General features: G+C 46.4%; 1 protein-coding gene across 4 annotated transcripts in view; it reads left to right on the top strand.

Moving 5' to 3' along the window:
- TEPSIN (TEPSIN adaptor related protein complex 4 accessory protein) overlaps positions 1–26810 on the top strand; it is a 196827-nt gene that overhangs the window by 73544 nt on the left and 96473 nt on the right. For all 4 annotated transcript variants that reach the window (XM_086931019.1, XM_086931017.1, XM_086931018.1 and 1 more), the window contains exons 6-7: positions 25211–25289; positions 26034–26105. In XM_086931019.1, the coding sequence (XP_086787145.1) occupies positions 25211–25289; positions 26034–26105 (151 nt within the window). The remainder of the gene's footprint in view (positions 1–25210; positions 25290–26033; positions 26106–26810) is intronic.

The following is a 26810-nucleotide window of genomic DNA, read 5'->3' on the forward strand; positions in this document are numbered from 1 at the left end:
TGATTCAAAATTAACCTTGCTGCATGATTCTGTGCCATCTGGAGTCGCTTCACTAGGTAGTTGGGAAGACCTAGGTAGATGGAGTTAGCGTAGTCCAGGTGGGACAATACAGTAGCGATCACCACTTGGGTGAGTGCCTCGGATGTAAGCAAGCGGCGTACCTTCCGAATTTTCTTCAGTTGGAAGAAACACTTGGAGACCACTTGACCAACTTGAGTTTTGAGGGATAAGTCACGGTCCACAGTGACTCCTAGTGTTTTGGCTGACAAGGAGGGTGTAGGGGCTTGGCCTAGTTCGGGAGGCCAGTAGTGCGGGCCCCAGAACTTGCTACTTTCGCCGGTCAGGACTAGTTCCGTTTTGCCCGGATTTAATTTAAGCTGGTTTTGGTCCATCCAGGTTTTAATGAAATTCATTGTGGACTGGAAGTGCTGTATAGAGTCTTCGGTGTTGTCGATGGTGAACAGCAGCTGTAAGTCGTCTGCGTAGTTGAAGACTCTCACCTGATTATCTCTCAAGGTCTGGATCAGAGGGAGTATATACAGGTTGAGTAGGTGAGGGGATAGGGAGGAGCCCTGTGGCACTCCGCAGGTGATATCCTGTTTGGTGCCCATTAAGTCACCAAGGCGTAGAGTTTGGTTACGGCCAGTCAAGAAGGATCTCAGCCAACCGGCTGCAAGATCCCTGACGCCGGCTTGTTCGACACGGTCGACCAAAATGTTGTGGTCGACCGTGTCGAAGGCGGCCGAGAGGTCTAGTAGCACCAGGGCTTGTGGAGAGCGTCTGTCCGCACAGTCGCGCAGGGTGTCCAGGACTGTCGTGACTACTGCTTCGGTTGAGTGGGCCGGCCGAAAGCCTGCCTGATGGGGGTTGAAGCAGGAGGATTCCTCGAGGAAATTGGACAAACATTTGGCCACATGTGCCTCAAGGACTTTTGCCAGGTAGGGCAACAGTGAGATCGGGCGAAAGTTGGCCTTGCAGGCTGGGTCAGCCCCCGGTTTTTTTAGAAGTGGAATGACTATGGCTTCTTTGAAGGCTGTCGGAACTAGGCCAAGAGTCAAGGACTTGTTCAAAATTGTAAGGGCAGGAGTTGGGTGGGCCAGGAAACACTCTTTTAAAATGTGGGGCGGGCAACTATCTGAAGGAGCGCCAGATTTTACTCTAGATAAAAGTTCTTGAAATTGGTCCTGGGTGATAGGAGGGAAACTACTCAGGATATGGTGGCTAGGTTTAATTGACATGCCAGACATGACCAGTCCTGTCTGTTCGTCTCTCTTATAGCGACATGCCTGACCCCTATCCAACTTTACTCAACAATAAAAACGCTCCAACTCCCACTCCACAGGACAGGCTCACGTGAACAGATCCCCATCCAACAGAAGGAATCAAACAAGAAATCTTAAAAGCAGTGGCGCGTGCTCCGCTCTCGGTGGACCCAGAACAGAACCCCCCCCCCCCATGTAAGGAACCCTCAGCAAAGCCTCATGATACAAACGTGCCCCCTTGCGCTAAACGCCTTCAGCCTCTAAGGCTAAGGGCCAGCATTATGCAATCAACCATCCCCTGTACCTACATTTTGCAGTCCAATCGGCCGATCTTGAGCTTTCTGATCTGCTGTGTTCAGGGTCTGTAGCATTGCTGGTCGGGTTAGCATTTCCCTGGCTAATGTCCGCCACCTCCTTCACCACTCTATTGCGTTCCTGGCACCGTCCAGCATGCGAGGGGGCCCCCATAAGCGTTAAAGAAGGGGCCGACCCCGTGGCGAGGGCCCAGGTAGCGTGTTTCGTGCCATACCTACTTTTTAAACCAAAACAGGTGATGGACCGAATGTGGATCAATGTCACACATTCACCCCAGTCCAAAGATCTGGGCCCAAATCCATCGTTTTTTTGCACTCCACACCACCCCGGGTTAGACAATGGCAATATGCAAATCAGCTCTGACCCTGTGCCCCATGGGAACAGTCCAGTCCGAACTACAAAAGCCATGTCCTTCCCGGAACGGAATAAAGCATCCGAGGACCGGACCGGTTTCGAGGTAACACCTCTCATCAGCCCGGCTAGCTTGACCCACACAGACGTGGGTCCCAGGCACTCCACACCACTGGAGTCAAGCTAGCCGGGCTGATGAGAGGTGTTACCTCGAAACCGGTCCGGTCCTCGGATGCTTGATTCCGTTCTGGGAAGGACATGGCTTTTGTAGTTCGGACTGGACTGTTCCCATGGGGCACAGGGTCAGAGCTGATTTGCATATCGCCATTGTCTAACCCAGGGTGGTGTGGAGTGCAAAAAAACGATGGATTTGGGCCCAGATCTTTGGACTGGGGTGAATGTGTGACATTGATCCACATTCTGTCCATCACCTGTTTTGTTTGGAAATGCCTACTTTTTAGCCAATCCCAAGCATCCCGTGAGGTGAGAAAGAAGTGAGTCTCCATGTCTGCAGACACCCGGAGTCGAGCCGGAAACCACATAGCATAGGGGAGATGAAGCTGGCGCAATTTTCGTTTTTTCTCCAAAAAGGAAGATCTCTGCCGTTGCACCTCTCTAGTGTAATCCGGGAAGATCATCACCCTGCTGTTCCCTATCTGCAGGTTCTGCTTCTCCCGGGCTCGCTGTAATAGGAAATCTCGATCACGGTAATGTAGTAGTCGCACCACCATTGGGCGGGGTGGGGCACCAGGTTTAGGCGGTTTAGCCGAGTCTCTGTGGGCACGCTCAAGAGCATAGAAGGGGGCGAGGTCCTCCGGGGCCACCCCTGATTTTAGCCATGTCTCCTAGTACTGGACCGCATCAGCCCCCTCCTCCCGCTCCGGCATTCCCACTATGTGCAAGTTATTCCGTCGGGAGCGCCCCTCACTGTCCTCTGCTCTCACCCCTAGCCCTTTGATCCTAGCTTCCACCACCTGCAGGGCATCTTGCAGATTGGAGACCGTGTCTGGAATGTCCTTCATTGTGGTTTCATTAGTCGCCACTCTGTCTTTTAGTTTGTGGTGCTCGTCTTTCAGCAGGGAGAGATCTGTCCCTATGACGTCCATCTTTGATTCAAGGGCCTCCCGCGAGGAGGTGATGGCCTGCATTATGTCCGCCAAGGTAAGGCCTCCGGTTGGGCCCTCCGCCCGCCTCTCAGACGTACTCTCCCCTTCATCATTGTGCTGCCCCTGGTGGTCCGTCCGCAGGACCGTTTATCCCTTTTTTCTGGATACTCTTCCCATTCTGTGATTCGCCCGTGGAGGGGTCTAGTTGTTGGAAGGACCTTGCAGTTCTCAGGTGCGCAAACACAGGTTTGCTTGAGCGCACTCCAACAGGTTGGGTTTCCAGTCTCCGCTGGCGACCACAGGAAGCCCAGGTGTGTCACTGTCCAGTAGCCGGTAGAGAAGTCTCCCGGGCCAGGCCTCTATGGGTAGCTTCCGGGGAGTCGCTGCAGGATGGCGGGGTGACCCAATTCTGGCCAGCTGTTCGACACCACGTAGGGTGATCACAAATAGGCATGTCTTAGGCGCAGGAATCAGAGGCAGCTCTGTCCACGCAGCCTGTAGCCCTGTGCAATGACCATCAGATTCAGGGCACGTGCCATCAAGGCTCCACTCCAGGGCACATAAGCGCGAGTCAGCAGTGCTATCATGGTGCCGGTGGCGCCACTCAGGCGCTTGGGCGAGCTCCACAGGCGCGTGGGCGAGCTCCACTTGCTCTCCTCCACCATGTCGGGTCACGGTATCTCAGGCCTCTCAGTGCCTAGCATAGCTCACCACCAGTATTCCCAGTTCGCCCCCAGGTCCAGCCAGCAATGCAGCCGATTCGCACTGCCATTTTGTGGTCTGGCAGTCTCCCCGGCATTTTGTAGGGCGCGCTTCAGCGCTCACCTCGATTCGACTGTGTCTGCTATGGAAGGACTGCCCAGGCATCATACACCATTTCTTGGCAGCGGCAACAACTCAGCAGTCAACTGCCTTGCGCTAATGCTTCTGCAGTCCTCTACGCCACCATTTTGAAGTCCGGCATCTGCAGCTATGCCTGTGCGCAGCACTTTTCAGCCCCCACCTCGAGCCTGCGATGTCGTCCAGGTGCTCTACAGGGGTGATCCTTGCCTGCAAATCCGTCTCGCTCTCCGGTTCGTCGGTCAGAGGCCCCTCAGGTTGCTGCAGTCCAGCTCAGCAGCGGGATCATCCACAGCAAGTTGCAGCCGCCATTTTACCCTCAGCAGTGTCGGAACGCGGCCTGAGGTAAAGTCGCCGTTTTCTCTGCTTTCCGCAGCTCCAACTCACTTGCAAGGGCAGGTAGGGCAACACCAGGTATTCCGCCACGTTTTCCCTTGGCAGTGGTTGCCTGGAAGGTACAGGATCGCTTGCGACGATGTGGGGCCACGGAGGCGTCGCCCAGACTGGCCTGCTGTATGAGGTGTGACATGAAAGGCTGTATGTAGGGCATCAGGTTTTCCCTAACACACATTTAAATAGCTAATAAGTCGACTGTATAAACATTTTAAAATATATTTTAGTTGTTGCGAAAGCCCATTTTTAGCGCTTCTGTGTGAGGAAAGAAATATTTAAGTAGGATTAAAAACAAATCAGAACACTTTACTTGGTGATGTGCAAATTATAAATATGTTTTCTGAAACCCATTTTTCACTGAAGGTACATTGGAGTGAATTGGAGTGGGGTAGATTGGGTATAGTGGAATGGAGAGTGATAGGTTGCGGTAGTGTGGAGTGGGGAATATTGGGTGGATCGAAGTGGGTAGAGTGGGTGGGGTACATTGGGGTGGAGTGGAGGGGAGCTGGATAGATTGGAGTGGAGCCAACATTGGAGTGAAGTGAGATAGACTGGGGAAGAGTGGAGTGTGGTCGATAGAATGTAGTATTGTTGGGTAGATTAGGGTGGAGTGAGATAGATTGGGTGGATTAGAGATGGGTAGATTGGAATGGAGTGGGGTAGATTGAAGAGTGGTGAATTAGAGTAGGGTGGGGTGGATTGGAGTTGGGTGGATTGGGGTGGAGTCAGGTTAATTGGAATGGGGTAGATTAGAGTGGAGTATACTGGTAGAGTGGAGCAACGTTGAATAGATGTGAGTGAAGTGCAGTAGATTGGGGTGGAGTGGGGTAGATAGGAGTGTGTGGGGTTGATTGGGTTAGACTGAGCGGGGTAGATCAGAGTAGGATAGATTGTAGTGGAGTGGGATAGACAGGAGCGTAGGAGAGTTGATTGGGGTAGATTGGAGTTGGGTAGATTGGGTTAGAGTTAGAAAGATTGAAGTGAGGTAGATTAGAGTGGGGTGGGTAAATTGGGGAGGGGTATACTGGGGTGGAATGGGGTAGATTGCTTGGAGTAGAGTGGGGTAGATTGTAGAGCAGTGGGGTGGGGTAGACTGGGGTATATTGGAGTAGAATGAGGTAGACTGGAGTGGGGTAAAGTGGTGTGGGGTAAATGGTGTGGAGTTGCATGTTGTGGAGTGGCGTGACGTGGCATGGCATAGAGTGCAATTGGTAGTCTGGAGTATGAATGGTGTGGTAGTCACTGCCATTACAGACCACACATTGTCAATTGAAATGACTAATACATTTGCACTGAAATACAGTTTTACTGCTCACAAACGATAATGTGTGCAAATGTCATCAACTACTCTATTGGTGTGATTTGATCATATTCAAATATTTGTTTCCACCACACTTCAGAATTACAAAAAAAAGTGCTTCATTTGTACTAATTCTGATATATTCTGAAACACCAGCACAGTTAATTTGTTTTTTCTTTGTGTGCTAGAAAAAAACATCCTAAACCCTCTCCTTTTACGTGGATACTCAGCAGGATTGTCACATCAATTCCCTCACTTTGAAGTCCGGGAAAGAAAAGTAAAAACCAAACTCTCTTGGAAGGCAGCGCTTGACATTTGACCTCTCTTTTTGAATGCACAGCAAATGTGAAAAGAGCAAGTTTTAAAGGCCTGTTTAAAGAAAGCGTGTTCGTAGAAGAATACAGTAAACAAAGTTTGGGCAACGGGAGGGACTAACTTAAGCTGGACAGCCTATAGCACATAAAGCCAGCAAATAGAAAGCCAGAAAATGTGACTTTCAAACTTCAAAGCCGTTGGTAAGCAACAGTCGGAATACATTCCTAGGTCAGCTTTCTGAATGTCCCCAAAATGTCTTTACCAAACCAGACAGCTGTGCTGTCTCGTAGGCTTTGACCTAAAAATGAGGACTATAATGTATGGCGACCAAGATTGGGGTAACTGGGAAATTGCACATTGGTTAACAATGGGGTGTCTAAATCTATGTTGCGTCCATTGGTACCCCATCAGTCTCGGGGACACTACCAGAAGGATTTTGGGGCAAAGCTATAAGCACCTAGTGGTAATCAAAGCTTAATTTTGTATTTGAGTCTAAAATTATGTAATGATTATGGTTTAAATTGTAATTACCACTAGAACAATATATTCCCTTAACATGTGAAACCCATTGGTCAAATGTAATATGGGTACTCAGATAAAATGTTGTTCCTTGACCTAATCATATAGACAGTTTACCAAAAAACTTTCACATTTTTCATTTTAGAAGCAAATATCAGTTGATCTCAGTTACGACATTTCATCTAAGTTTTCTTCCCTTTAAGGGTCACTTCATAATGTGCGTAGCAGACTGTGACTTCTGTATCTTTTTTTTAATTTTTAACAAAGCATCATGCAAAAGCCTATTTGCAAAGAAACAGGATGCATCACACCATTATGGTGAAAGGAAATTTCATTGATGTGTGGGTTTAAGGAATGCAGTGTTAATATGATTGCACAAGTTAAATTGTAATTGTATTGCATTGTAATTGCATTTATATAGCGCTTACTACCCCATACGAGGCATCGAAGCGCTTTTTCGGCGAGTAGCACGCTACTCCGGGACCCATTGAGGATTAGTGTTGGAATTAGTATAGTGAAACATGCAAGTACATTTTAAGTGGTGGAAAGGTTAGTCCGTTATTTAGATTTGGAATGATAGCAGAAGAATAGAGAAGGACAAAGGTTTGTATTTATATAGCGCTTGTTGCCACACGCTATTCAGGAAGGCTACACAGGATTAGTGGTGAATTAATATGGTGAAATATGAAGTAATTTCAGTGGTGGATATTAGTTAGTTACTTGGAGTGAGAAGGATAGCGGAGGGATAAAAGTGGAAGAAAGATTTGCATTCATATAGCACTTGTTACCCCTGATGGGTGTTGAAGCGCTTTTCTGGCGAGTAGCACACCACTCTGGAACCCATAAAGTATTACTGTTGAAAATTAGTATAGTAAAAAATATGAAGTAAATTGAGTAGTGGATATGTTATTCAGTTATTTGGGTAGTATATTAGTATAGTTTAATATGTAATTTGAGAAGTGAACACGTTAGTCTGTTCATTTCGATTGAAAAGGATAATGGAGGGATAAAAGAGTGAAGGATTTTTTTTTTAGGTCTTAGCAGTAGGAGGAGGCTTTTGGATGACTTAAAAGGAGTTTTGGAGGGGAGGGAAGAGTTTAGAAAGGTTTGTTTTAGGGGATCGGTATAGTAAAAGAGATGTCAGATGATGCAAGGAGGGGTAGAGTAGGAGAGAGTCTAGAAATGGTTATTTTGGCAATCATAGTAGTGGTATGGGGTTTGGGATAAATGAGAGTGGATGTAGAGGATATATTGATAGATGTATAGGATGAGAGATAGGGTAGTGCATTGGAAGGAGGAGTAGAAGAAGTTTGAGATGAGTCAGAAGGTTGGGCTAGAAGATATATTGAGTGAAGTATAGGCTGAGAAATAGGGTAGTGCATTGGAAATGCTAAATTATTTTCGGCGCTATATAAATCGAAATTAACATAACATAACATTAGAAGAAAGTGATAAATATATAGATCCATAATTACATTGAAAGTATATAGATACATAAAGGAGGTAAGTATATGTAGATTAAAGATATTGATAGAGGCACAGGATGAGAAATAGGGTAGTGCATTGGATATGCTTTTTCAGGAGAAAAGTAACAGACACACAGATCCAAGTACATGGAAGGTACATAGATGTTTAATATGCAAGAGTAGTCTGGCAGCTGAGTTCTGAATCCGTTGTAGTCTTTTCATGGTCGTTAAAGGTGATTCGTGGTAAAGGCTATTGGCGTAATCGACTCTGGCCAGAACAAGGGAGCTGGTAGCTTGGACCTTGTGTAGAAATCCCGAATAAGGGAAAATTTGTCGCAGCGTTTTTATAGTGACAAAGCTTGATCTTGCTAGTTTGTCCACTTGGGCATTCATTGACAGCTTGGAGTCCATGGTCATTCCGAGGTTTCTTACTTACTTCGATACTTTAGGCAGTGATCCCAGTTCATCAATGAGCAAAAGGACATCATTTCTGGCCCTTGTCCCGACCAGTCTCGAACAGGCTCAAACAGGCAACTGCCCTTGTCCTCTCCGCCCTTAACAGGCTCAAACAGGCAGCAGCCCTTGTCCTCTCTGCCCTTAACAGGCTTAAACAGGCAGCAGCCCTTGTCCTCTCTGCCCTTAGCCTCGATACCCGGGCTGAGACGCCCTAAGCCTGGCCTTTTATAGCCCTAGTAATCAGGTGACCCTTTCAGCCAATGGAAGCCCTAACACTATCCAATCACAACACTAGCCCTAAAATCTAGAACCAATAGGAGACCAGGACCTTACAGCCAATCTTAAGCCTAGTCCAAGCCCCCAATCAGTTCAAAAACCCTGATCTCGACGTCCAATAAAGGCCCTAGCCCTACCAGTAGCCCCAAAACAAGTCCAGGCAACCAATGGCACAGGTAGCCCTAGTCCCTACTTCCAATAGAAAGCCTAACCCTACTCTTATTCCCACACCCAATCCAACAACCAATCACACCAGAAGCTCTACTCGCTACTTCCAATTAAAGGTCTAACCCTAGCCCTAGTCCCAACCCTACAATGATTGAATCGCAGACCCAGAAACCAATCAGAGCCCTCAAATACCCAACCAATGATGACATTAACCCTAATCCAATAGAAACTCCAGATACAGCCACCAATCAGTGTAGACATGTACCAACCACTAGCAGACCATAGAAGGTCCCAGCAACCTTAGACCAGGTTTGTTGGCCAGTGAGTTGGAAGCTGCTTCTCCTGTTCAGAATCTCCTAGGAGACAGACCGTCTCAATCCACACTTTGGACTTCAGCAGGTAAGGGCCTCACTAACTTGAAATCTAACAATACTGTTTGCATAAAACTTTACTCCCTCTGCTGGCCAAAAAACGAAGTGCACAGGCCCTAGTAACCACAGTTTACACAGCTCACAGAAGCACCCTCTGATGGGCGGGGGGGGGGGGGAGCAGGGGGGCTGGATTCACTGGCTTGTGAACACAAAATGGTGGCTGAGAGTGCACTGTTTTAACATACAGGTCTTAGCACAGAGCAAAGGAGAAATTTGGAGGGAAAACAGAATTGTCACCAAGGAATGAGAGGGACAAACTACAGAGGTTGGACTGTAAATCCCACAATTCAACACGTTAAATGGAAGCAATAATGGGCAGGGAAAACCACAAGTTTAAAACACAACACAGGTGATAAAATATACATCACGGGCAGGTTACTTCCTCCAAACAGCTAGTCAGTGGTTGAATCCCTCCAAGAAAATCCCAAAGTGCCTTATTAGCCGGGTTGTATTTCCTTTAAACAAACTATGTGCCACCACCACCAGTATCGTGCTTGTGATTGCTTTATTGCACCACATACACCCTGAGGGTGCATGCAAAGAAGCCCTTTTGTGGTTTAAGATACATTCGGACCACCCTTACACCGCCACCAGTGTAAGAGCATTGCCCCTGACACTTGCCTCTGGCCATTGCCCAGCTCCTGTGTCGTGACTGTGCTACCCGGTTCGTCATTGCCACTTCCCTAGCCGCAGTGCTTAATAGATTTGTTTTGGAGCTCTCGGGCTCCTGCTCTGTCCTCCACGTCTCTTCCAATTGTGAAGCCTACTGCGTCACCCTCCTCCCTGCTTCCACCCACCCGTGTGCTCCGCGTCTTCAGCAAAACCAACTGCTTGGGAGAGGGTGGGTAGCAAACCATACCATTTTGTTGTGTGAAAAAGTCCGCTTTATTAAAACGGGTGCACATTACAATGAACATCCCTGGCAACTGCCTTACAAAACTTAAAACCTCACTAATGCATCCAAATACCTGACCCCTGACCCCGCCCCTGCCCCTATGATCCCTTGAACATGCCCCCACCCTGACATTACCATATAAAGAACAATACAATGCATTGCAGTAAAATTATAACCTTTAATTATACACTTCAATTAACCAACATTCTATGCCTGCCGCTCTACAACAGTTAATCAGCAAACTTCTATAACTGAACTTAAAAAACCTGCCTACTCTTTCCCAGTCAATAAACCCAACTGCAACCAAAAAACTTCTGCCAACCCTGACGACCTTTCAATAACCTCCGCCACCCAGATAATGGTAGGAGAGAATCTACCGACGCATAAAGATCACTGAGAGCCCTGGTGGAGCGGGGCTCTGGACTACTGACCTGTGTGCTTGCTCTGGGGGCTCCTGGTGACTTCTGCCCCATTGCTGTTGGCGCCCCGCATCACGCCCTTGCCGCCGGTCTCCCCCTGCCGCCGCAGCCTTTCCACATCACGGCGCGGCCGCAGTGAGGGGGGGACTTCAATCCCCAACATCCCCTGCGCCCAGAAGCCGTGCACGCCTTGTCCCGCGCCCGGAGGCGCATAAAAATTCACTGAGAGCCCCTGCGTCGCGGGACACGCGCGGGCAGCGCCGGGCTAAGCCCGGGACAAGGGCGGGACCGTCCAAGGCCGTCAGAGGCCGGAGGAGGCTGGGCTGGGCCATTCCCTTTGGCCCTTAGGTTCTGGACTTTTTAATTTCGGTGGAAGTGATATTAACCTGCGACTCGAGAAGGAGTAGCAGAAGGAATACCGAACTGAACACTGGACCCTCAAAAACTGTAAGCAAAAAGAAGAGGGCTAGAGGGGGGGCTCCCTGGTCCATGGTCTATCTGTTAATGTTCGGGGACTGGAGTGCTTTTCTGTGAGTGTATGATTTAAGATATTGAGGTAGTTATACTTAACCTTGTGACCAAACATAGCATGGCTAACAAAGCAAATACCCGTGCAGCAAAAGCAAAATCAAATGTCCCTCTCACACCAAGGGTAATTGTTCAGGATCTTAACTCATTCCCCCCTCCTAATATACAACGTACCGCGATTGATCACATGTTGCGGAAAGCCCTAGGGGCAGTCTCCAACTAAATAGAGCGCACGGAGAGACGACTGTCTTTAACGCCACTAATTGACCCTCTCACTTCACCTTAGGATAACATCAATGAGAGAACAGTTGTTTCCCCAGGCACTAGCCTTGAGTCAATCACCCAGGACATTTCTTGCGCACAGTTGGCAGTCCAGTATGGTTTACCTCGCTCCTGGTCTCTGGCAGTTATTGTTCCCATCTTCAAGAAGGGCAACAGGGATAATCCGCAATGCTATAGACCAATTTCCCTGATTGATGTCTCAGCCAAAATCTTGGGTCGGGTAATCTTGCAGCGGCTCATGGAATGGACAGAAGATCACCACATAATAACGGATATCCAGTATGGCTTTAGAACAGGTAGGTCTACAAGTGACCAATGCCTTAATCTTTATTTGCTGGTTGCAAAATATACTAAAGCCAGCAATGAAGCTATGTATCTGGGGTTCATGGACCTAGCGGCTGCTTTTGACCATGTTAACAGGAAAAAGCTATGGTGCCTGATGAGGGATATGGGAATTGACCCAGGTTTGATCAACATCCTCAGAGAGTTGCATCGGGACACGACAACCAAGGTTCGTTACAACACGGAGGGGGGGAATACAGAACCATTCCCTTGTACAAGCGGGGTGAGACAGGGCTGCATTCTCGACCCCTTCCTGTTTTCGCTTTATATTAACAACCTAGAGCAGGCTATGATTGATCTAAACACAGATTGCCCGAGAGTAGGACCGCGCCACAAACCAGTGCTTTTATACGCGGTGGTCCTGCTTGCCCCCACGAGAGGGGCCTGCAATGTTTCATTGATGGATTTTATGGACACCTTGGATCTGTCGGTGAACCTGAGCAAGTCCTTTGTGATGTTGGCTGAAAGCAAGCCTTGTAAGAGGTTCTCATATAAAATAGGGAACCATACACTAGAAAAGGTGCAGTCTTTCTATTACCTGGGGTTGCTATTTGACGGAGCACTAAAATTTAGATCCCTAGTGGAGGATCGCTGCACAAAACTAATATCCGCAAATGGGGCAATAGGAAATTTTGGTTGAAGGCTAGGTCGCTGGTCCCAGAACAGGTCTTGAACCTTTATAGTTCGATAGGCTGCTCGAAGTCACGTACCGTTCAGAAGTGTGGGGTTATGTTAATGTGGATCAATTGCAACTGGAGGAAAACAAATATTTGCAAAGGATTTTAAAAGTCGCCCAGAGTACCCCAGCGGCAATTGTACATAGTGAATTGGGGATACCTTTCATAGAGAACCAGGTCAAGTCAAGACCCATCATGGCATGGTTAAAAATCTGGATAAACCCTGAGGCAGAACTAAGCAGATACATTTTAAGAAATTGTCTGCACAGGGATAAATGGTTACAAATAGCATGGTTAAAGTATGTTAAGGTCACCTTGGAGGGTATTGACCGGAAGGACCTTTTTATTAACCCCAGCACTATCTCACACCCTGATAAACTGAAAATCAAAAGAATGTTGTCTGATCAGTTTTCCACACGTAGAGTAGAAGGGGAGATGACCAAACACTCTGTAGGTCTGTTTGGAGCCATATCTGTATTTGATGCATAACGCACAGGATATGTTTTTAATGACCCGTTTTAGGCTCAATTTATTACTACACATACTGGCTGATCCACCAGGTTTTATATTGACAATTGATCAGAAGCGTTCCTGCGGCTGCGCAATCGGTCTCCGCAGGACACCCTTCATTTTGTACTTTTGTGCCCCTTTTTTAAGTATCCTAGGTGTAAATTTTTGGTGGAGATTTAAAAAAAAAAAGAGAAGTTCTGTCATGCCAAAACTGCTGTACTTTTTTTGCAAAGAGCTAACGACACATGGACACTTTGTTGTATTATGAATTTTATTAAGATTGCTGTGAGGTTAAGAAATAGAAGAGGAGAGGGCTAATTATTGGACCACTTAAGAACACATTTGTTACCTGATTTTAAAAGCTAATCAAGATGTTGTTCAGATGTCATTTAATTCTATTTTTAACTTTGTATATATGTGTACTTTTATGATGTTTTTAATCACCGAATAAAGAATACTGAACTGAATGAGACTCAGACTTTGGGAAATGACGCACGCGTCTCCCCTACACCCCTTCTTACATAGTGCTTAAAACAATCAGAAGACCAACGACCCAAATGCATGATATCTTCCTGAGTCCAGCCCCTGTTGCACACTTCCGTTGCGTCTCCAATCCTAAAAGAGGGTGTTCCAAAACCCGCCCCATCGATCCCAATGCATTGTAAAGCCTTCCGCAACACCGGCCACAGCTGTTAGTCTGTCACCCTGTTTCCTTTTTTCATGCCTGAATACCGCTCCCGCCTCACCTGCAATGCCGAACCAACGGCAAGCTCACCGAACTGGACATGTAACCTGGGGAACTGACGCCTCCAACTTGACCCATGTACCCTTACCCCTTTGGCCTGTTTTGGACCTGGCTAGCCACATCTGTAGATCTTTTTCTTGTGGAATCACATCCTGCCACACTACCCCCTCCCTCCCTTTTTGTTACCCAGTAATTCTGACACTCTTAAAGCCCCGAAGAACATCTAAACCATTAATGTCGAAAACAGACAAGCCTCAACGTCGTCCCTACACACCACTGGCAATACCTCAATTACTTGAGCCAAAATCCACCAGGAAAGCAGTCGCTGGAGATGCAGCCACCCCACCACCCCCGCTTTCTTCCTGACCCACCCTTCAAGGATTCCCATCCCCAGTTTCCCTGCTGTCTGAGGATAACCCCTTAGCAATTTGCCCATGAACGCTATCCCTGCCAGCGAAGAGGTCCAGAATGAACTGAATGACATCCTCCGACCACAGCCAGACCTCATGGCGCCGCTGGGCCTCTGACTTCAAAAACTCCTTCTAGGACAATCTGTATGCGCTCATAGCTATTTATGACAGTGTTTGCTGCCCCCTAGCGATCTCAAGAGAGAGCGTTCAAATCCTAGCCTTACTGAGTACCCACTGTTTGTTCTGTGCACGCAGTGCTTAATTTGTGCCAGTGGTTGCCGGTGGGGTGCACTGACACGTATTTTCCTCACAGATTGGACAGATGAATAGAAAGATGCCGAAAACAGCCTTGGTATTCGGAGCTTCTGAGTAGAGTTTTGTTTATGCGGTTCTACTCCTTTACCCCCACCTGCTATGGTCGACTCATTTCAGGGTGTCCACCTCACTCCTTTTCAGACTGGGCATATATTTTTATTACGTGTGTTGGTTTAGTTTGCTTCTTTTGACACAATTAGACTGAAACACCAGGGATCAAAGCTGATGACGTCCGCCCCTAACTAATTGGGAGTAATTATATTTAACTGCAGGTATCAAGTTCAGTGAAATTAATTGTGTGACTGGTCAAGGACGCTGCAGGTTCTAGTTACGCATTTATAAACGGTGAATATTTAATGGTCATTGTCACTATGAGTTATATCACAGCGGAAATAAGCCATCATTTATTTACCAAATAATTTACTGTTAAAAACCGCAATATTAGGGAACACTGAGCACCGTCCTCAGTCCTTTCGTTAAATCACTACAAAGCTTGCCTCATCCTGCAGAGAGCCTTTAAAGAAGATGAAATGTGGCGGTGATTTTTGAACATCTTTGAGGGGTGTCAATATTTAGCCGCAAAAGTCCTGTGTACAGATTATGACATCATTCTGCGCGCTCACCACACGGCTCCTGATTAGGCCCGTTTCTTGACGGTGACTTTTAGAAACTCTTTTTTTCAGCTAATACCATATGCACCATGCTAAAACATTTATGTTCATAAATATGATGGAAAATCTGAAACCTCACTCCGACTTTAAAGCTATGTGAAACTCACAAAGTCGGCAACGTTTTGTTTTCTTAAAAACATTCACAAACTAGAAGGAAAAGTTTGAGAACTTGGACACCTTGATGAAAATGCCTAACAACATTCGATCCTGCAGACACGCAGTCACAAGCTGGCTCGGTGGTTCAACATAATCCTAGTATGCCGTGGAGTAAAATTCTTGGCAGAAGCAAGAAAACTTTTAGACCTAATAGAATATGAGGACCATCCAGTTCGTGGGCAAACAGGGCCAGCTTAACCCCAGGACCTCACAAGCCCAGCCCCCAAACAAAACAATAGCCGAGAGACAACAATTTTAGTAATTTTTTTAAAATAAATTTTGTATCGTTATTTTATTATGCGAATTTTGTAATAATTTTAACTAATTATGCAAATAAAAAAAACCTTTGAACCTTTGAACCTACCTAACAATAGTCTGGAAGTAGGGCGTGCAGCCCAAAGGGGAGGTTTTGTCTACTGCTGCGTAAGTGGATGTTTTTCCGCCATTAGTTCCTCCTTGACATAACAACGTGAGAGCACCTGACTCGCCCAGGTGTGCGGTGTGTCTGTTTAGGAAACCTTACTGTACTTTCTGCACAAAGTGTCAGAACTGGGCCTAAATGCTTCCAGCGCCATGAACAGCGCGTGCTTCCCTTGTTTCCCCCGGGTGCCACATTTCTCCATCTGGTCCATACTGCTGCACTGAGTGAACACACACAGGACGCAGGAGCGAGGGTTACAGTTGTCCCACAGGCTTTTTGTTATTGTCGATTACATTTTGTTATGGTAGCCTCGGCTGCAGGACAAATATTTCTCTTTATAAATCTATTCAATATGTAATTTTAGATCGGAAATGCTACAGCAACTAAATCAGCAGCAAATGTGTTTCTTGGGCTGGCAATCCATCAGCAAAGTTGTATGCCAGTGACCATATAACCTATCTAGCAGTTTGAGAGAATTACAGCTGACAAGCTGGTTCTTGGTATTTCTATGGTTACAGAGGTATGGGGCTCCATCCAATTTAAAACAAGAATTTGCAATGCAACAGGTCTGGCATTTGCGATAGTTTGAGCTATTGGCATTGTAAATGACAATGCCTTTTATTTATGCTTTTGAAAACCTGCAAACTGTGCCTAAACAAGCACTTTGTACTTATAGTCCTTGCTTATGAGAAGCAAGGCTGGCTATCTCCTTTACTGCAAGCCTTGCTTCTCGTAAGCAAGGACTATACATACAAAGTGCGTGATTATACGCCGCTTGCAGGTTTTCAAAACAAATGAGTAAAAGGCACTGTCATTTACAATGCCAATAGCTCCAACTCTCGCAAATGCGAGACCTATTGCATTGCAAATGCTTGTCTCTTCTGGCAAGCGAGCCTGCATTTCCCCAGAATCGATTTCTATGCCCAAAAAGGACAGAGCCGTACTTGGAGCCCATTGTCTTTTCCGGTGTCAAAGGCACCCCCAGTTCCTCCGTTAGCTCATGGAAATTGTCCAGCGCTGCCTGGCATTCTGCGGAGCCCGGCAAATCGACAAAGAAGAAATCGTATAGATAATATGTCCCTAGTTGATGACCTATGCGCTGTGTAAATAACCACTGTAAAAACGTGCTGAAGCACTCAAACAAGGCGCATGACATAGGGCAACCCATCAGCAAGGCTTTGTCCACGTACCATTTTCCTTCAAAATGGATACCCAGAAGATTCCAATCATCCGGATCGACTGGAACCAACCGAAAAAGCCGATTTTATTTCATATTTTGCCATTGGTGCAGCCGCGCCTGCTGTCACCACAAGTGACATGGACAAATCAACTGATGAATAAGATACCAACGCTGCCTCCTCGTCAATAAAATTATTGACCGAATTCCCTTCCGGCCAAGACAAGTGCTGTATTAGCCTGTATTGCCCCAGTTCTTTTTTGGGCACCACTCCTATTCTCGGTGGGCCAATCGTCAAAAGGCCCTGCCATTCTCCCTTCCTGCACCTCTTTGTTCAGTTTCTCTTGCACTAACTGTCTGTGTTCTGTCGCTGATTTTAAATTGTCAGCCCATCTTCTCTGCCTTGGACACCTGTATCCTAGACGAAACCCCCATCTGGACCCCTCCCTCCAAACTTGTGCTACTCCCTGACCCTAAAACCCCCGAAGGCCCTCTTCAACCCTCTTGAGTTTAACCGGTGCATGATCCTTTGGGCTCAGGACCTTTGGGCTCCTTACCACCTCTAGTGCCTGTGAACCTCTGCTGTTGTCCTCCTGCACTGCTCTATGACTGATGCCATTGCTAGCCTCCCTGTTGGTATCTGCCCCCAAAACAGTTGACCAATGCATGTCGGCCCGTGCATTTGGAACACTTGTGACGAAACCTACAAAATTCCCACATGCACAGGCCTTTATTAAAGACCCAGCACGCCCCCCCCTTATCCTGACTGAGTCTTTCCTGTGCCCCCCCACCCATCCCCGGTGGGTCTCCCCTGAAAAGGCCAGCAAACTACTGGCCGTAAATATAATTTTGCCCACTTTGACCGCCCCCTTCGTGTGTTGCCACAGATCAGTGTCTAATTCCCCCCATTTTGTTTCGGGGTCCCATGCCATTCGCGCTCTAAACCCCTCATCATATTGTGCCCATGCGTATCCCCCCATGATCTGAGCCTTTCTAATCATGTCCATGTACTTAAATAATGCTACGCATCGCTCTGGGTACTTTTCACGATCTAAACTTTCGTAAATCAAAAACATGGCCGTCCAATTTTCTATTGTCATAGGTACTTTTGGCCGCTTGACTAGCTTGTATTCCTTCTCTTTTGATCCCTCCTTAGACCTCGTTTCCCTATGCAGGAGTTTAAGCATTTCAAAATATTCCCCTTTCATATGCGCTCTTTCGTTGTCAGCATTGTGTCCCCGGGGGTTTTGTTACTCCATATAAGGACGTTTTTTTAATTTACAACTCCTTACTCTCCAAGCCGTCCTTTTTATCCCCTTTCTTTTCCCCTTCTTCCATCACTTTGTCTGTATTAGTTCTGCTCTCTATTTTAGTACTTTTTGTGTCTTTTATGTCGTTTATCCCCACCCCAATGTCCACAAGTTACTTTTCCTTTCTCAAACGTCCACCCTCCTCCCCTGACCCTCTATCATCACCGACTCCATTACATGTTTCTCCCACACTCTTTCTGCCTTACCTGGCTCCAACGAGGGTGCCCGTACAGTTGCAGTCTACCTCGCCACTGGCCCTTTAATTTCAGATGTTCTTGGTGCCCTTGCTGCGCTCCCTTGTGCCCTCTGCAGCTTCTCCGCCGGTGCCTGCAATTTACAAGCAAAAACGTGAGATTGTCCCTCGCATTCCTGGTCCTCCTCCTTCTGCAGTTCGCCCACTTTGGCAGTCCAGTGTAGGGGCGGTGGCTTCATAGATGTCAGGCCTATGTCAAAACTGTCTATGCTGAGTTTGGCATTGATTAAGAAAAGGGGGTGGTGATGGACAGAGTATCTGAATTAAGCAGAACACTCCTACGCAGTCAAGAGATCAGGGCTTGATCCATCACCGTTTTTTAGCTCACTGCACCATCCCAGCTCAGAACCTGGCTACATGCAAATTAGTCTGTCCCTGGCCCAGTGCATCATGGGAACAGGGCAGACCAAACTACCAAGCCAATTCTTATACTGGAAAGGAAACAAGCTTCCGGCTCACTGCACCATCAGGATTCAAGCAAGCCCGGCCGAAGACGGCTGTAATGCCAGAAACCGGTCCCCGGAAGCTTGTTTCCTTTCCAGTATAAGAATTGGCTTGGTAGTTTGGTCTGCCCTGTTCCCATGATGCACTGGGCCAGGGACAGACTCATTTGCATGTAGCCAGGTTTTGAGCTGGGATGGTGCAGTGAGCTAAAAAACGGTGATGGGTCAAGCCCTGATCTCTTGACTGGGTAGGAGTGTTCTGCTTAATTTAGATACTCTGTCCATCACCACCCCCTTTTCTGAATCATTTTGTCCACCATAAGCGTGGAAGGGTATGCTCAGACATGAGTCCCTTGCACACTGCACCATCAGGATTCAAGCAAGCCGGGCCGAAGACGGCTGTAATGCCAGAAACCGGTCCCCGGAAGCTTGTTTCCTTTCCAGTAAAAGAATTGGCTTGGTAGTTTGGTCTGCCCTGTTCCCATGATGCACTGGGCCAGGGACAGACTAATTTGCATGTAACCGGGTTCTGAGCTGGGATGGTGCAGTGAGCTAAAAAACGGTGATGGATCAAGCCCTGATCTGTTGACTGGGTACGAGTGTTCTGCTTAATTCAGATACTCTGTCCATCACCACCCCCTTTTCTGAATCGTTTTGTCCACCATAAGCGTGGAAGGGTATGCTCAGTCATGAGTCCCTTGCTCACTGCACCATCAGGATTCAAGCAAGCCGGGCCGAAGACGGCTGTAATGCCAGAAACCGGTCCCCGGAAGCTTGTTTCCTTTCCAGTAAAAGAATTGGCTTGGTAGTTTGGTCTGCCCTGTTCCCATGATGCACTGGGCCAGGGACAGATTAATTTGCATGTAGCCAGGTTCTGAGCTGGGATGGTGCAGTGAGCTAAAAAACGGTGATGGATCAAGCCCTGATCTGTTGACTGGGTACGAGTGTTCTGCTTAATTCAGATACTCTGTCCATCACCTCCCCCTTTTCTGAATTGAGTTTGGCATTGAAGTCACTGCAAATAATCAAATTAAGCTCTTGCTAGGCAGATTAGTGCTGATTGACAAATTATCAATACTTTTGATCAATACCTGAAAATTACGACTGTTAGGATTTGGAAAATCATTATTATAAAAATAAAACTTAGTGCCTTTCACTAAAACCTACTGAAATCCTCCACAATTTGCCTCCAATGGTGCAAGGTAACCTTTCAAAGTAAGCATAAACTAGGTCGAAAGTCCTGCTTTAACATGGCCATAGCAAAATGGGATGGCTGGGATGAGAGTGACATACATACCCATCACAGAGCAGGGAAGAAGTAACCCAGGTCTCTTGAAGAAGAAAAATATAAAAAACATTAAAACGATTGATAAAATAAAGGCATTTAGTTTGCTTCAGCGATATTCCTGTTTATAAGATTAACGGTGTGCAAAGGGAGTGATAGTACGGTGGGCAGAAAAAAATCCAGAATCATCAAAGGCAACTGGTGAGTTAGATCCTTTGCATACGCTTATTGATGAATGGTTACCTCAGTCTAATTCATCTACATTCTGTAGTACCGAAAACTTACTTTGCAAAACCTTGTCACCAACTTTGAGTAAGACTCGCAACACTATTGCTAAGCAGTAAACTGTACTAGTCAGACAGCATTGAGGGCCTTTTTTGCCCCTTAAACTGTGTTTCAATTAAAGGTGACAGCTGCAGTACCTTGAGTTGGTGCCGAGCTGAGTTCTTCAGAGGCAATGGATCTCGCACAAGAAAAAAGAACTCTAGAGCTTCAAAGATGTGCAGGGTCATTCCCTTCAAGTGACAGTTTCCTTTACGTCAGTGCTATTTCTTTGGACAAAACACTGACTGTGCACTGCTGGAAGCTGTTGATGATAGTTCCATTAGTAGCTTCACACATGATGCTTGCAACCTTTCACCTCCAAATAGTAGAATAAAGCAAGAAAAGAAATAAGAAAAAGAAGGCGAAAGAGGGGTGGTCAGCACAGCCTTTGTCAGCCGCTGACAGGAGCAGTCGGGCATGCTGTTGGCCTGGGCAATGGCCATCACGTTCAGCGCAGCCGGACGCTGCTGCTCAATATATGGCGCTTTGCGGCATTCCCCGCCTTCTCCTGACTTGCATCAAAATATTATGAGTTGTTGAGTTCTTCAGCCCCGATACAGCCTTCAAATGTCCCATGCATCAGGAAGCTGCTCCCTGCTACAGAGCGCTCCCACTATTAAGGTTCCCGAACCACCACTTTCTTTGGGCCATGTTCGGATCCAAAATCCTGTTTCGGAAGCCTCGCTTTCGTACCGGACGCCAAATATTCCTACACAGCCAAGCCTTTGGCATTGACCTCTTTGGAATGAGAACATGCTTCAGTACTGTTCAGAGCTTGGGTTCCGATTCGGCAGCTGGCCCCAGCTCCCTCTGCGCCTACCAAGTATCACACTTCCAAGTCGAAAACCTTGGCACCAAAACCAGAGCCAAAAGACTCAAACATCATTAGCTTCCACATCTGTCAAACCCATTCTGGAAAGGTTAGACATTTGTCAGAGAGATTTTCAAATACAAATGGGAACTGGGCGGGTCCTTGCTTCTCCACCTCCAAAGAGGAAATTGTAATTTTGAGGATGCACTAGATATTCCTATTCCTCCCAGGAAGAAAACAAAGGACAAGGCCACTAGTCCTGTAGAACTCCCAACCTCCTACTCCTCCCCCTCAATCACTTTCACCACCACCGCCATCTTCTCTTCCTTCTCCTCAGCCATTGTCACCACAACATGATACACTGGACGTTTCACCCCAGGGATCACCACAGTCAGACACTGGTGGATTAGGTGGGCCATTAAGGGATCCTGACCCATGGGATATGTATGACATGGATCCCTCTACACCAAATAATCCCGACCTGTACCCAGCTCATCCTTCCCCTACTGAGGATGCATTGCATAAGCAGAAGCTTTCCACAATGTACAGCTCCATAAGGAACCCAAAGAGAAGGATTTTCTTTTTAATACTTTAACTTCAAATCACAGAGATACCCAATATCTGTCAGTGTTACCTAGTATGATGAGACATGCATGAAATATCACCCATAGGGTAGATAAAAAATGTAAGGCAGGACCATCCGATCCTTTATTTCCTGAGTCAGGTACCACCAGACTCCATTGTGACCACTGCTGCACTTAAAAGGGTAAATTATCGGGCTACTGGGGATACCCCTCTCTCAGAAAAAGAAGGTAAGTGTATAGATTTTGCAGCAAAAAGGGTTGCAGCTCGGGTTTCCAATCATTGGCGTATCACCAACTTTCAAGGCCTGTAATTCAGTATGACAGAGCACACTGGGTCACGATGGAGGAGCTCCTCCAGCAACTCCATGCTGAGTATAGGAAAAGAGGCCAACAAATTGTTACTGAGGGGCAAACATTTTTGACGCTTCAATTGGCTGGACCCTTGACGCTGCAGATACGGCGGCTAAAGGAATTAATACCATCGTCCTTCTTAAGAGGTACGCCTGGTTGAGGTGTTCTTGGTTCAAACAGGCAGTTTTAAACATGCCCTCGATAAAGAACACTGGTCCACCCAAACTTAACCCTTACAGAAAATGAAGTCCGACACTGACATAACCAAAGTAATGGAAGCATTATAAATGTTATCCCTAGGTTCTCCTTTTGTTGCCCAAGCTCCAGGGGTACTTATAAGACCACCTCCACAAAGGCATCCACCTCCCAACAGAAACAGACCCAAATTTCTTACACCACAAATTTCTATGGAGGTTCCTTCAGGGGAAACAAAAAGAACAAGGTCAGAGGCAGGGGCATAACAGTGACTACCTGACCTTCCCCCCTCTCCCCCCCACCCCCATTTTCCCTCCCCGCTGACCACACAACACCTGTCGGTGGCAGTCAACAATTTTTTTTTACCCAGTGTTGAATATCATCACCACAGACACATGGGTACTAGCTATTATCCAACGTGGCTATTGTCTGAAGCTCATTACCGCGCTGCACAATATTCCACCACACACTCGCTGTTATCCCAGGAACTTCAGACACTTCTAGAACAGGTAGTCCAAGCCCTTCTTCTCAAAGGGGCTCTAGAACTCGTTCTCCTTCAACATCAAGAATCAGGAGTATACTCTCTACACTTACCAATACCTAAAAAGGACGGGTCTCTAAGGCCCATCTTAGATCTCAGGCCTTTAAACAACTGCAGACTGTCAGAACACTTCCATATGGTCACCTTACAGGATGTAATTTCCCTTCTTCAACAGTGGGAATTTGTTGCAACATTAGAACAAAAGGGCGCCTACTTTCATGTACCAATACACCCTTCTAACCACAAATACTTGAGATTTGTGATGGCAGGAAAACACTATCAGTTCAACGGTCATCCATTCGGAGTGTCTACTGCAAAACAAGTGTTTACAAAATGCTTAGCGGTAGTCGCTGTACATCTACGAAGACAAACTTTTCACGTATTTTCCTACCTGAACGATGGCTTATCAAAGCCAAAACACACCAGCACTGCCAACAACATACTCTGATAATAGCTCTACTTCACAGCTTAGGGTTCACTTTCAGTATCCCCAGGTCTCACCTCTAAAGTCTACAAGTTCATCCTTACTTAGGAGGAATCCTGAATACACAGTTAGGATTGGCCTTCCCAATTTCGCTCGAATTCAGATCTTTCACACAACTGTGACTCAAATCTAGACAAACCAGACACTCGCAGTGAGGACAGTTATGCGTCTGCTTGGAATGATAGCTTCCTGATATGCCATAGTTTCTCATGCAAGGTTACACATGCATCCTCTGCAGCAATCTCTAGTTCGCCAGTGATCTAACTCACAGGGTCAACTGGAGGATCTAGTGTTGATATACTGCCGCCCTCACCCTTCTCTGCAATGATGGAACACCAGCACTCTGTTGAAAGGGCGGCCTTTTTTGGACCCTGTTCACTCTCACCACAGACTCATCACAGACGGGATGGTGTGCTCTTCTACAGGACCTAACAGTACAAGGTCTTAGTAATGATAAATCAATCCCTACACATCAATTACCTATAGCTTCAGGCAATCTACTTAGCACTAAAGTCTTTTCTTCCTCACCAGTCTTGCAAGGTTGTCCTAGTCTGAACGGACAGTAAGTCAGCCATGTCTTAGGGGGAACACAGTCTTCACAACTATCACACCTGTCTCGGACCATTTGGAAATGGGCTCTCCATCACAACATTCACCTGTTGGCGGAATACCTCCCGGGAATAAACAATGACTTTACAGACCAGCTTTGCAGGTCCACAAATAGGATCTCCACCCACAAGTCACCTTACCATACTTCCAAAAGTGGGGGTTCCCACAGATTGACCATTTCTCCACAGGAGAAAACGCTAAATGCCCAAACTTTGCCTCCAGGTAACCACACCCACTTTCTAAGGGCACCACACTGTGGATGCGTTGGTCAGGGAAATTTGCCCACTCTTTTCCATCCCTTCCACTTCTTTCTTTCCTAGTGCGGAAGCTCAGGCAGACTTCTCTAACAATGATCCTGATAGCTCCCACATGGGCAAGTCAACCTTGGTTCACAACACTCCTAGACCTCTCTTTAGTTCCCCACAAGAAGCTTCCCAGGATGCCAGACATACTCACTCAAACTCAAGGACAAATCAGACACCCAGACCCGAAAACTCTCAATGTAGCAATTTGACTCCTGAGATCTTAAGGTTTGGCTACCTTGACTTAGCACCAGAATGTATAGATATTCTCAAAGAAGCACATAGACCCACCACGGGGTCCTGTTATGCAGCACAACGGAAGCTCTTTGTTTGCTACTGCCAACCTAAACAAATTGAAAGCCACAGTACAAGAAAGACATTGTCAGCTACCTGCTTCATTTACAAAAGGCAAATTTAGAATACACTTCTATAAGGTTACACTGTGCTGCAATCACTGCCTACTTCCAGAATAGACGTTATCTGTCACTTCTAAATTCCAGTCATCAAAGCCTTCATGGAATATCTCAAATGAGTTATTTTACCAAGGGTTCCTCCAGCATCTTCTTGGAACCTTCACATTTTGCTCTCTAGACTCATGAGTCCCCCATTTGAACATCTTCACTCATGCCCCCTTCAATTTCCCTCTTAGAAAGTGAAATGAGTCACCCTAAACATGGTATGACTGCTTGGCTGGGGTGTCATGAGAAGGGAGGGCATTTTAGACCAAATAGCGGCCTGGCAGACGGGCCCATCTAAACCTTCTGATATCCATTGAATAAAGGGTTTATGTATGTGGTATTTCTATAGCGCATACCTAGCCAAAAAGCAGTGGCACATGGTCCCGGATCAACGACCTGCATAAAGTAGTAGAAGAGGTAGCTGTTTTAAAGATTGTTAATGCAGTAAGAATTTATTTTGTGAATTAGCTTCCTTTTTGTTATTGTTAATCTGGACTTTCTGTGTCATTGCTAGGATTTGGCTAGCAAATTGTTTAACGATGCCTTGGCTATCCCGAGATCGTTGCTGCCTCCTCGTCCTCTTTCTCAGACAGGTAGGTTTCTTGTACACTGTTTGCAATGATTCTTCCATTAGGTGGCAGATACGTTTGCTCTCTTATATTCTCCTCTTGTACGGTTTTTGGGATTAACCACACTCATAGAGTGCACTTTAATACAGGCTTTCGGCACCCCCCACTATTGCAGCACTTTTAATCCAATGCAGCTCTACAAATGTACCTCAATGCTTACCCTCCAACTCCCTATCATTGCTACACTGTGGTGGCATTTTAGCTCAATCATGACCTACGCTACCTACCATGGCAACATTGAGAATGTCTGCTTGCTCTGCCTACGCATGTCAGTCACCTGTATCTGCCCAATTCTACTACTGTGACTCCCACCTACCGCTGCCATTATAGTTTACCTGAAGCTTGTTTTCAGCGCTATCTATTCCTCTTTTGTATATCTCCAGTTGCTTTTCCAATGCAGATGATTGACACTACATTCCCTTCTCCTCTGGCAAAATACATTCTGTCTCTCTATCAATATTCTTCCTCCTGCTATCCCACAAGAGATCTCACTCAACTGTAATGATGCACCCTAATTGCAAAATGCTCTACCTCTTCTTTTCCCAGCACTTGAGCTCTCACCAAGGCTTGTTGAAGCCTCTCGATCTAAACCTGCTGTACCATCCTCTGTGGGGTGTATATGTAGTTCTGCTATGCTCTGTGAGTGCAGGGTTCTAGTGGCTGGTCCTTGTGTTAATTATATTTTGGTCCAATCTTTTTTTCCTCCAGGGATGGGATCCAAGTGCAAAGCTGCCGGTACCCTACAGGGCTTTGGCTACAACCAAGAATGTGTTGGATCTGGTAAGTATCTCACTGTGACCCTGTGACTAGTAAAACCAGCACCTTGGCTTTTCAAGTCCTGGACAGCTTTCTCACACACTGTGCCAACTAACTGGTCAATATAACTTCTCTCTGTTGAGCCACTTCTGATCAGGCTCTACATTATAGACAGTCACTTTATAGAAATGTAGAGAGAGGAGCAATAACTTCTGCTTCTCAGCAGTGTGGTGGCCACTGTCATCTGAGATCATAGTGGGAGCCCTAATCAGACCAGGCGGTTCACCTGGAGCATAGTTGAAACTTCTCAGTTCTCTCGTCAAACCTCTCAAATTTAATTGAGTAAAAAAACTCTGCATGCATCCATAACCTATTTTGTCTCACAATTAGGCATTCTGAAAATCTGCTCCATGTTCAGTCACGTTGAAATGCTGTGTTGCAACATAGCAATTAGGCTAGCATCCTTGTCTTCACTCATGGCACCAGACTAGAACAACAGGGAATTATGCCACAAAGTGTCCAGCATAATGACCAAACATTTTTAATGCAATCCACATATTACACCTGAGGATGTACACCGTTTACCTTTCATCTAATCACAAGTGCATTTTTATGAATATCTTGTGCTCTGTTCACAGGTGGTCCATGGCACACACCCAAATGTCAGTGTCATCGATAGACAATATGAGGGTGAAAGGTTAAGGTTATTTTGCACGTCAAAAACAATAC

This window comes from Lissotriton vulgaris, chromosome 7 (assembly GCF_964263255.1).
Source record: "Lissotriton vulgaris chromosome 7, aLisVul1.2, whole genome shotgun sequence".
Classification (NCBI taxonomy): domain Eukaryota; kingdom Metazoa; phylum Chordata; class Amphibia; order Caudata; family Salamandridae; genus Lissotriton; species Lissotriton vulgaris.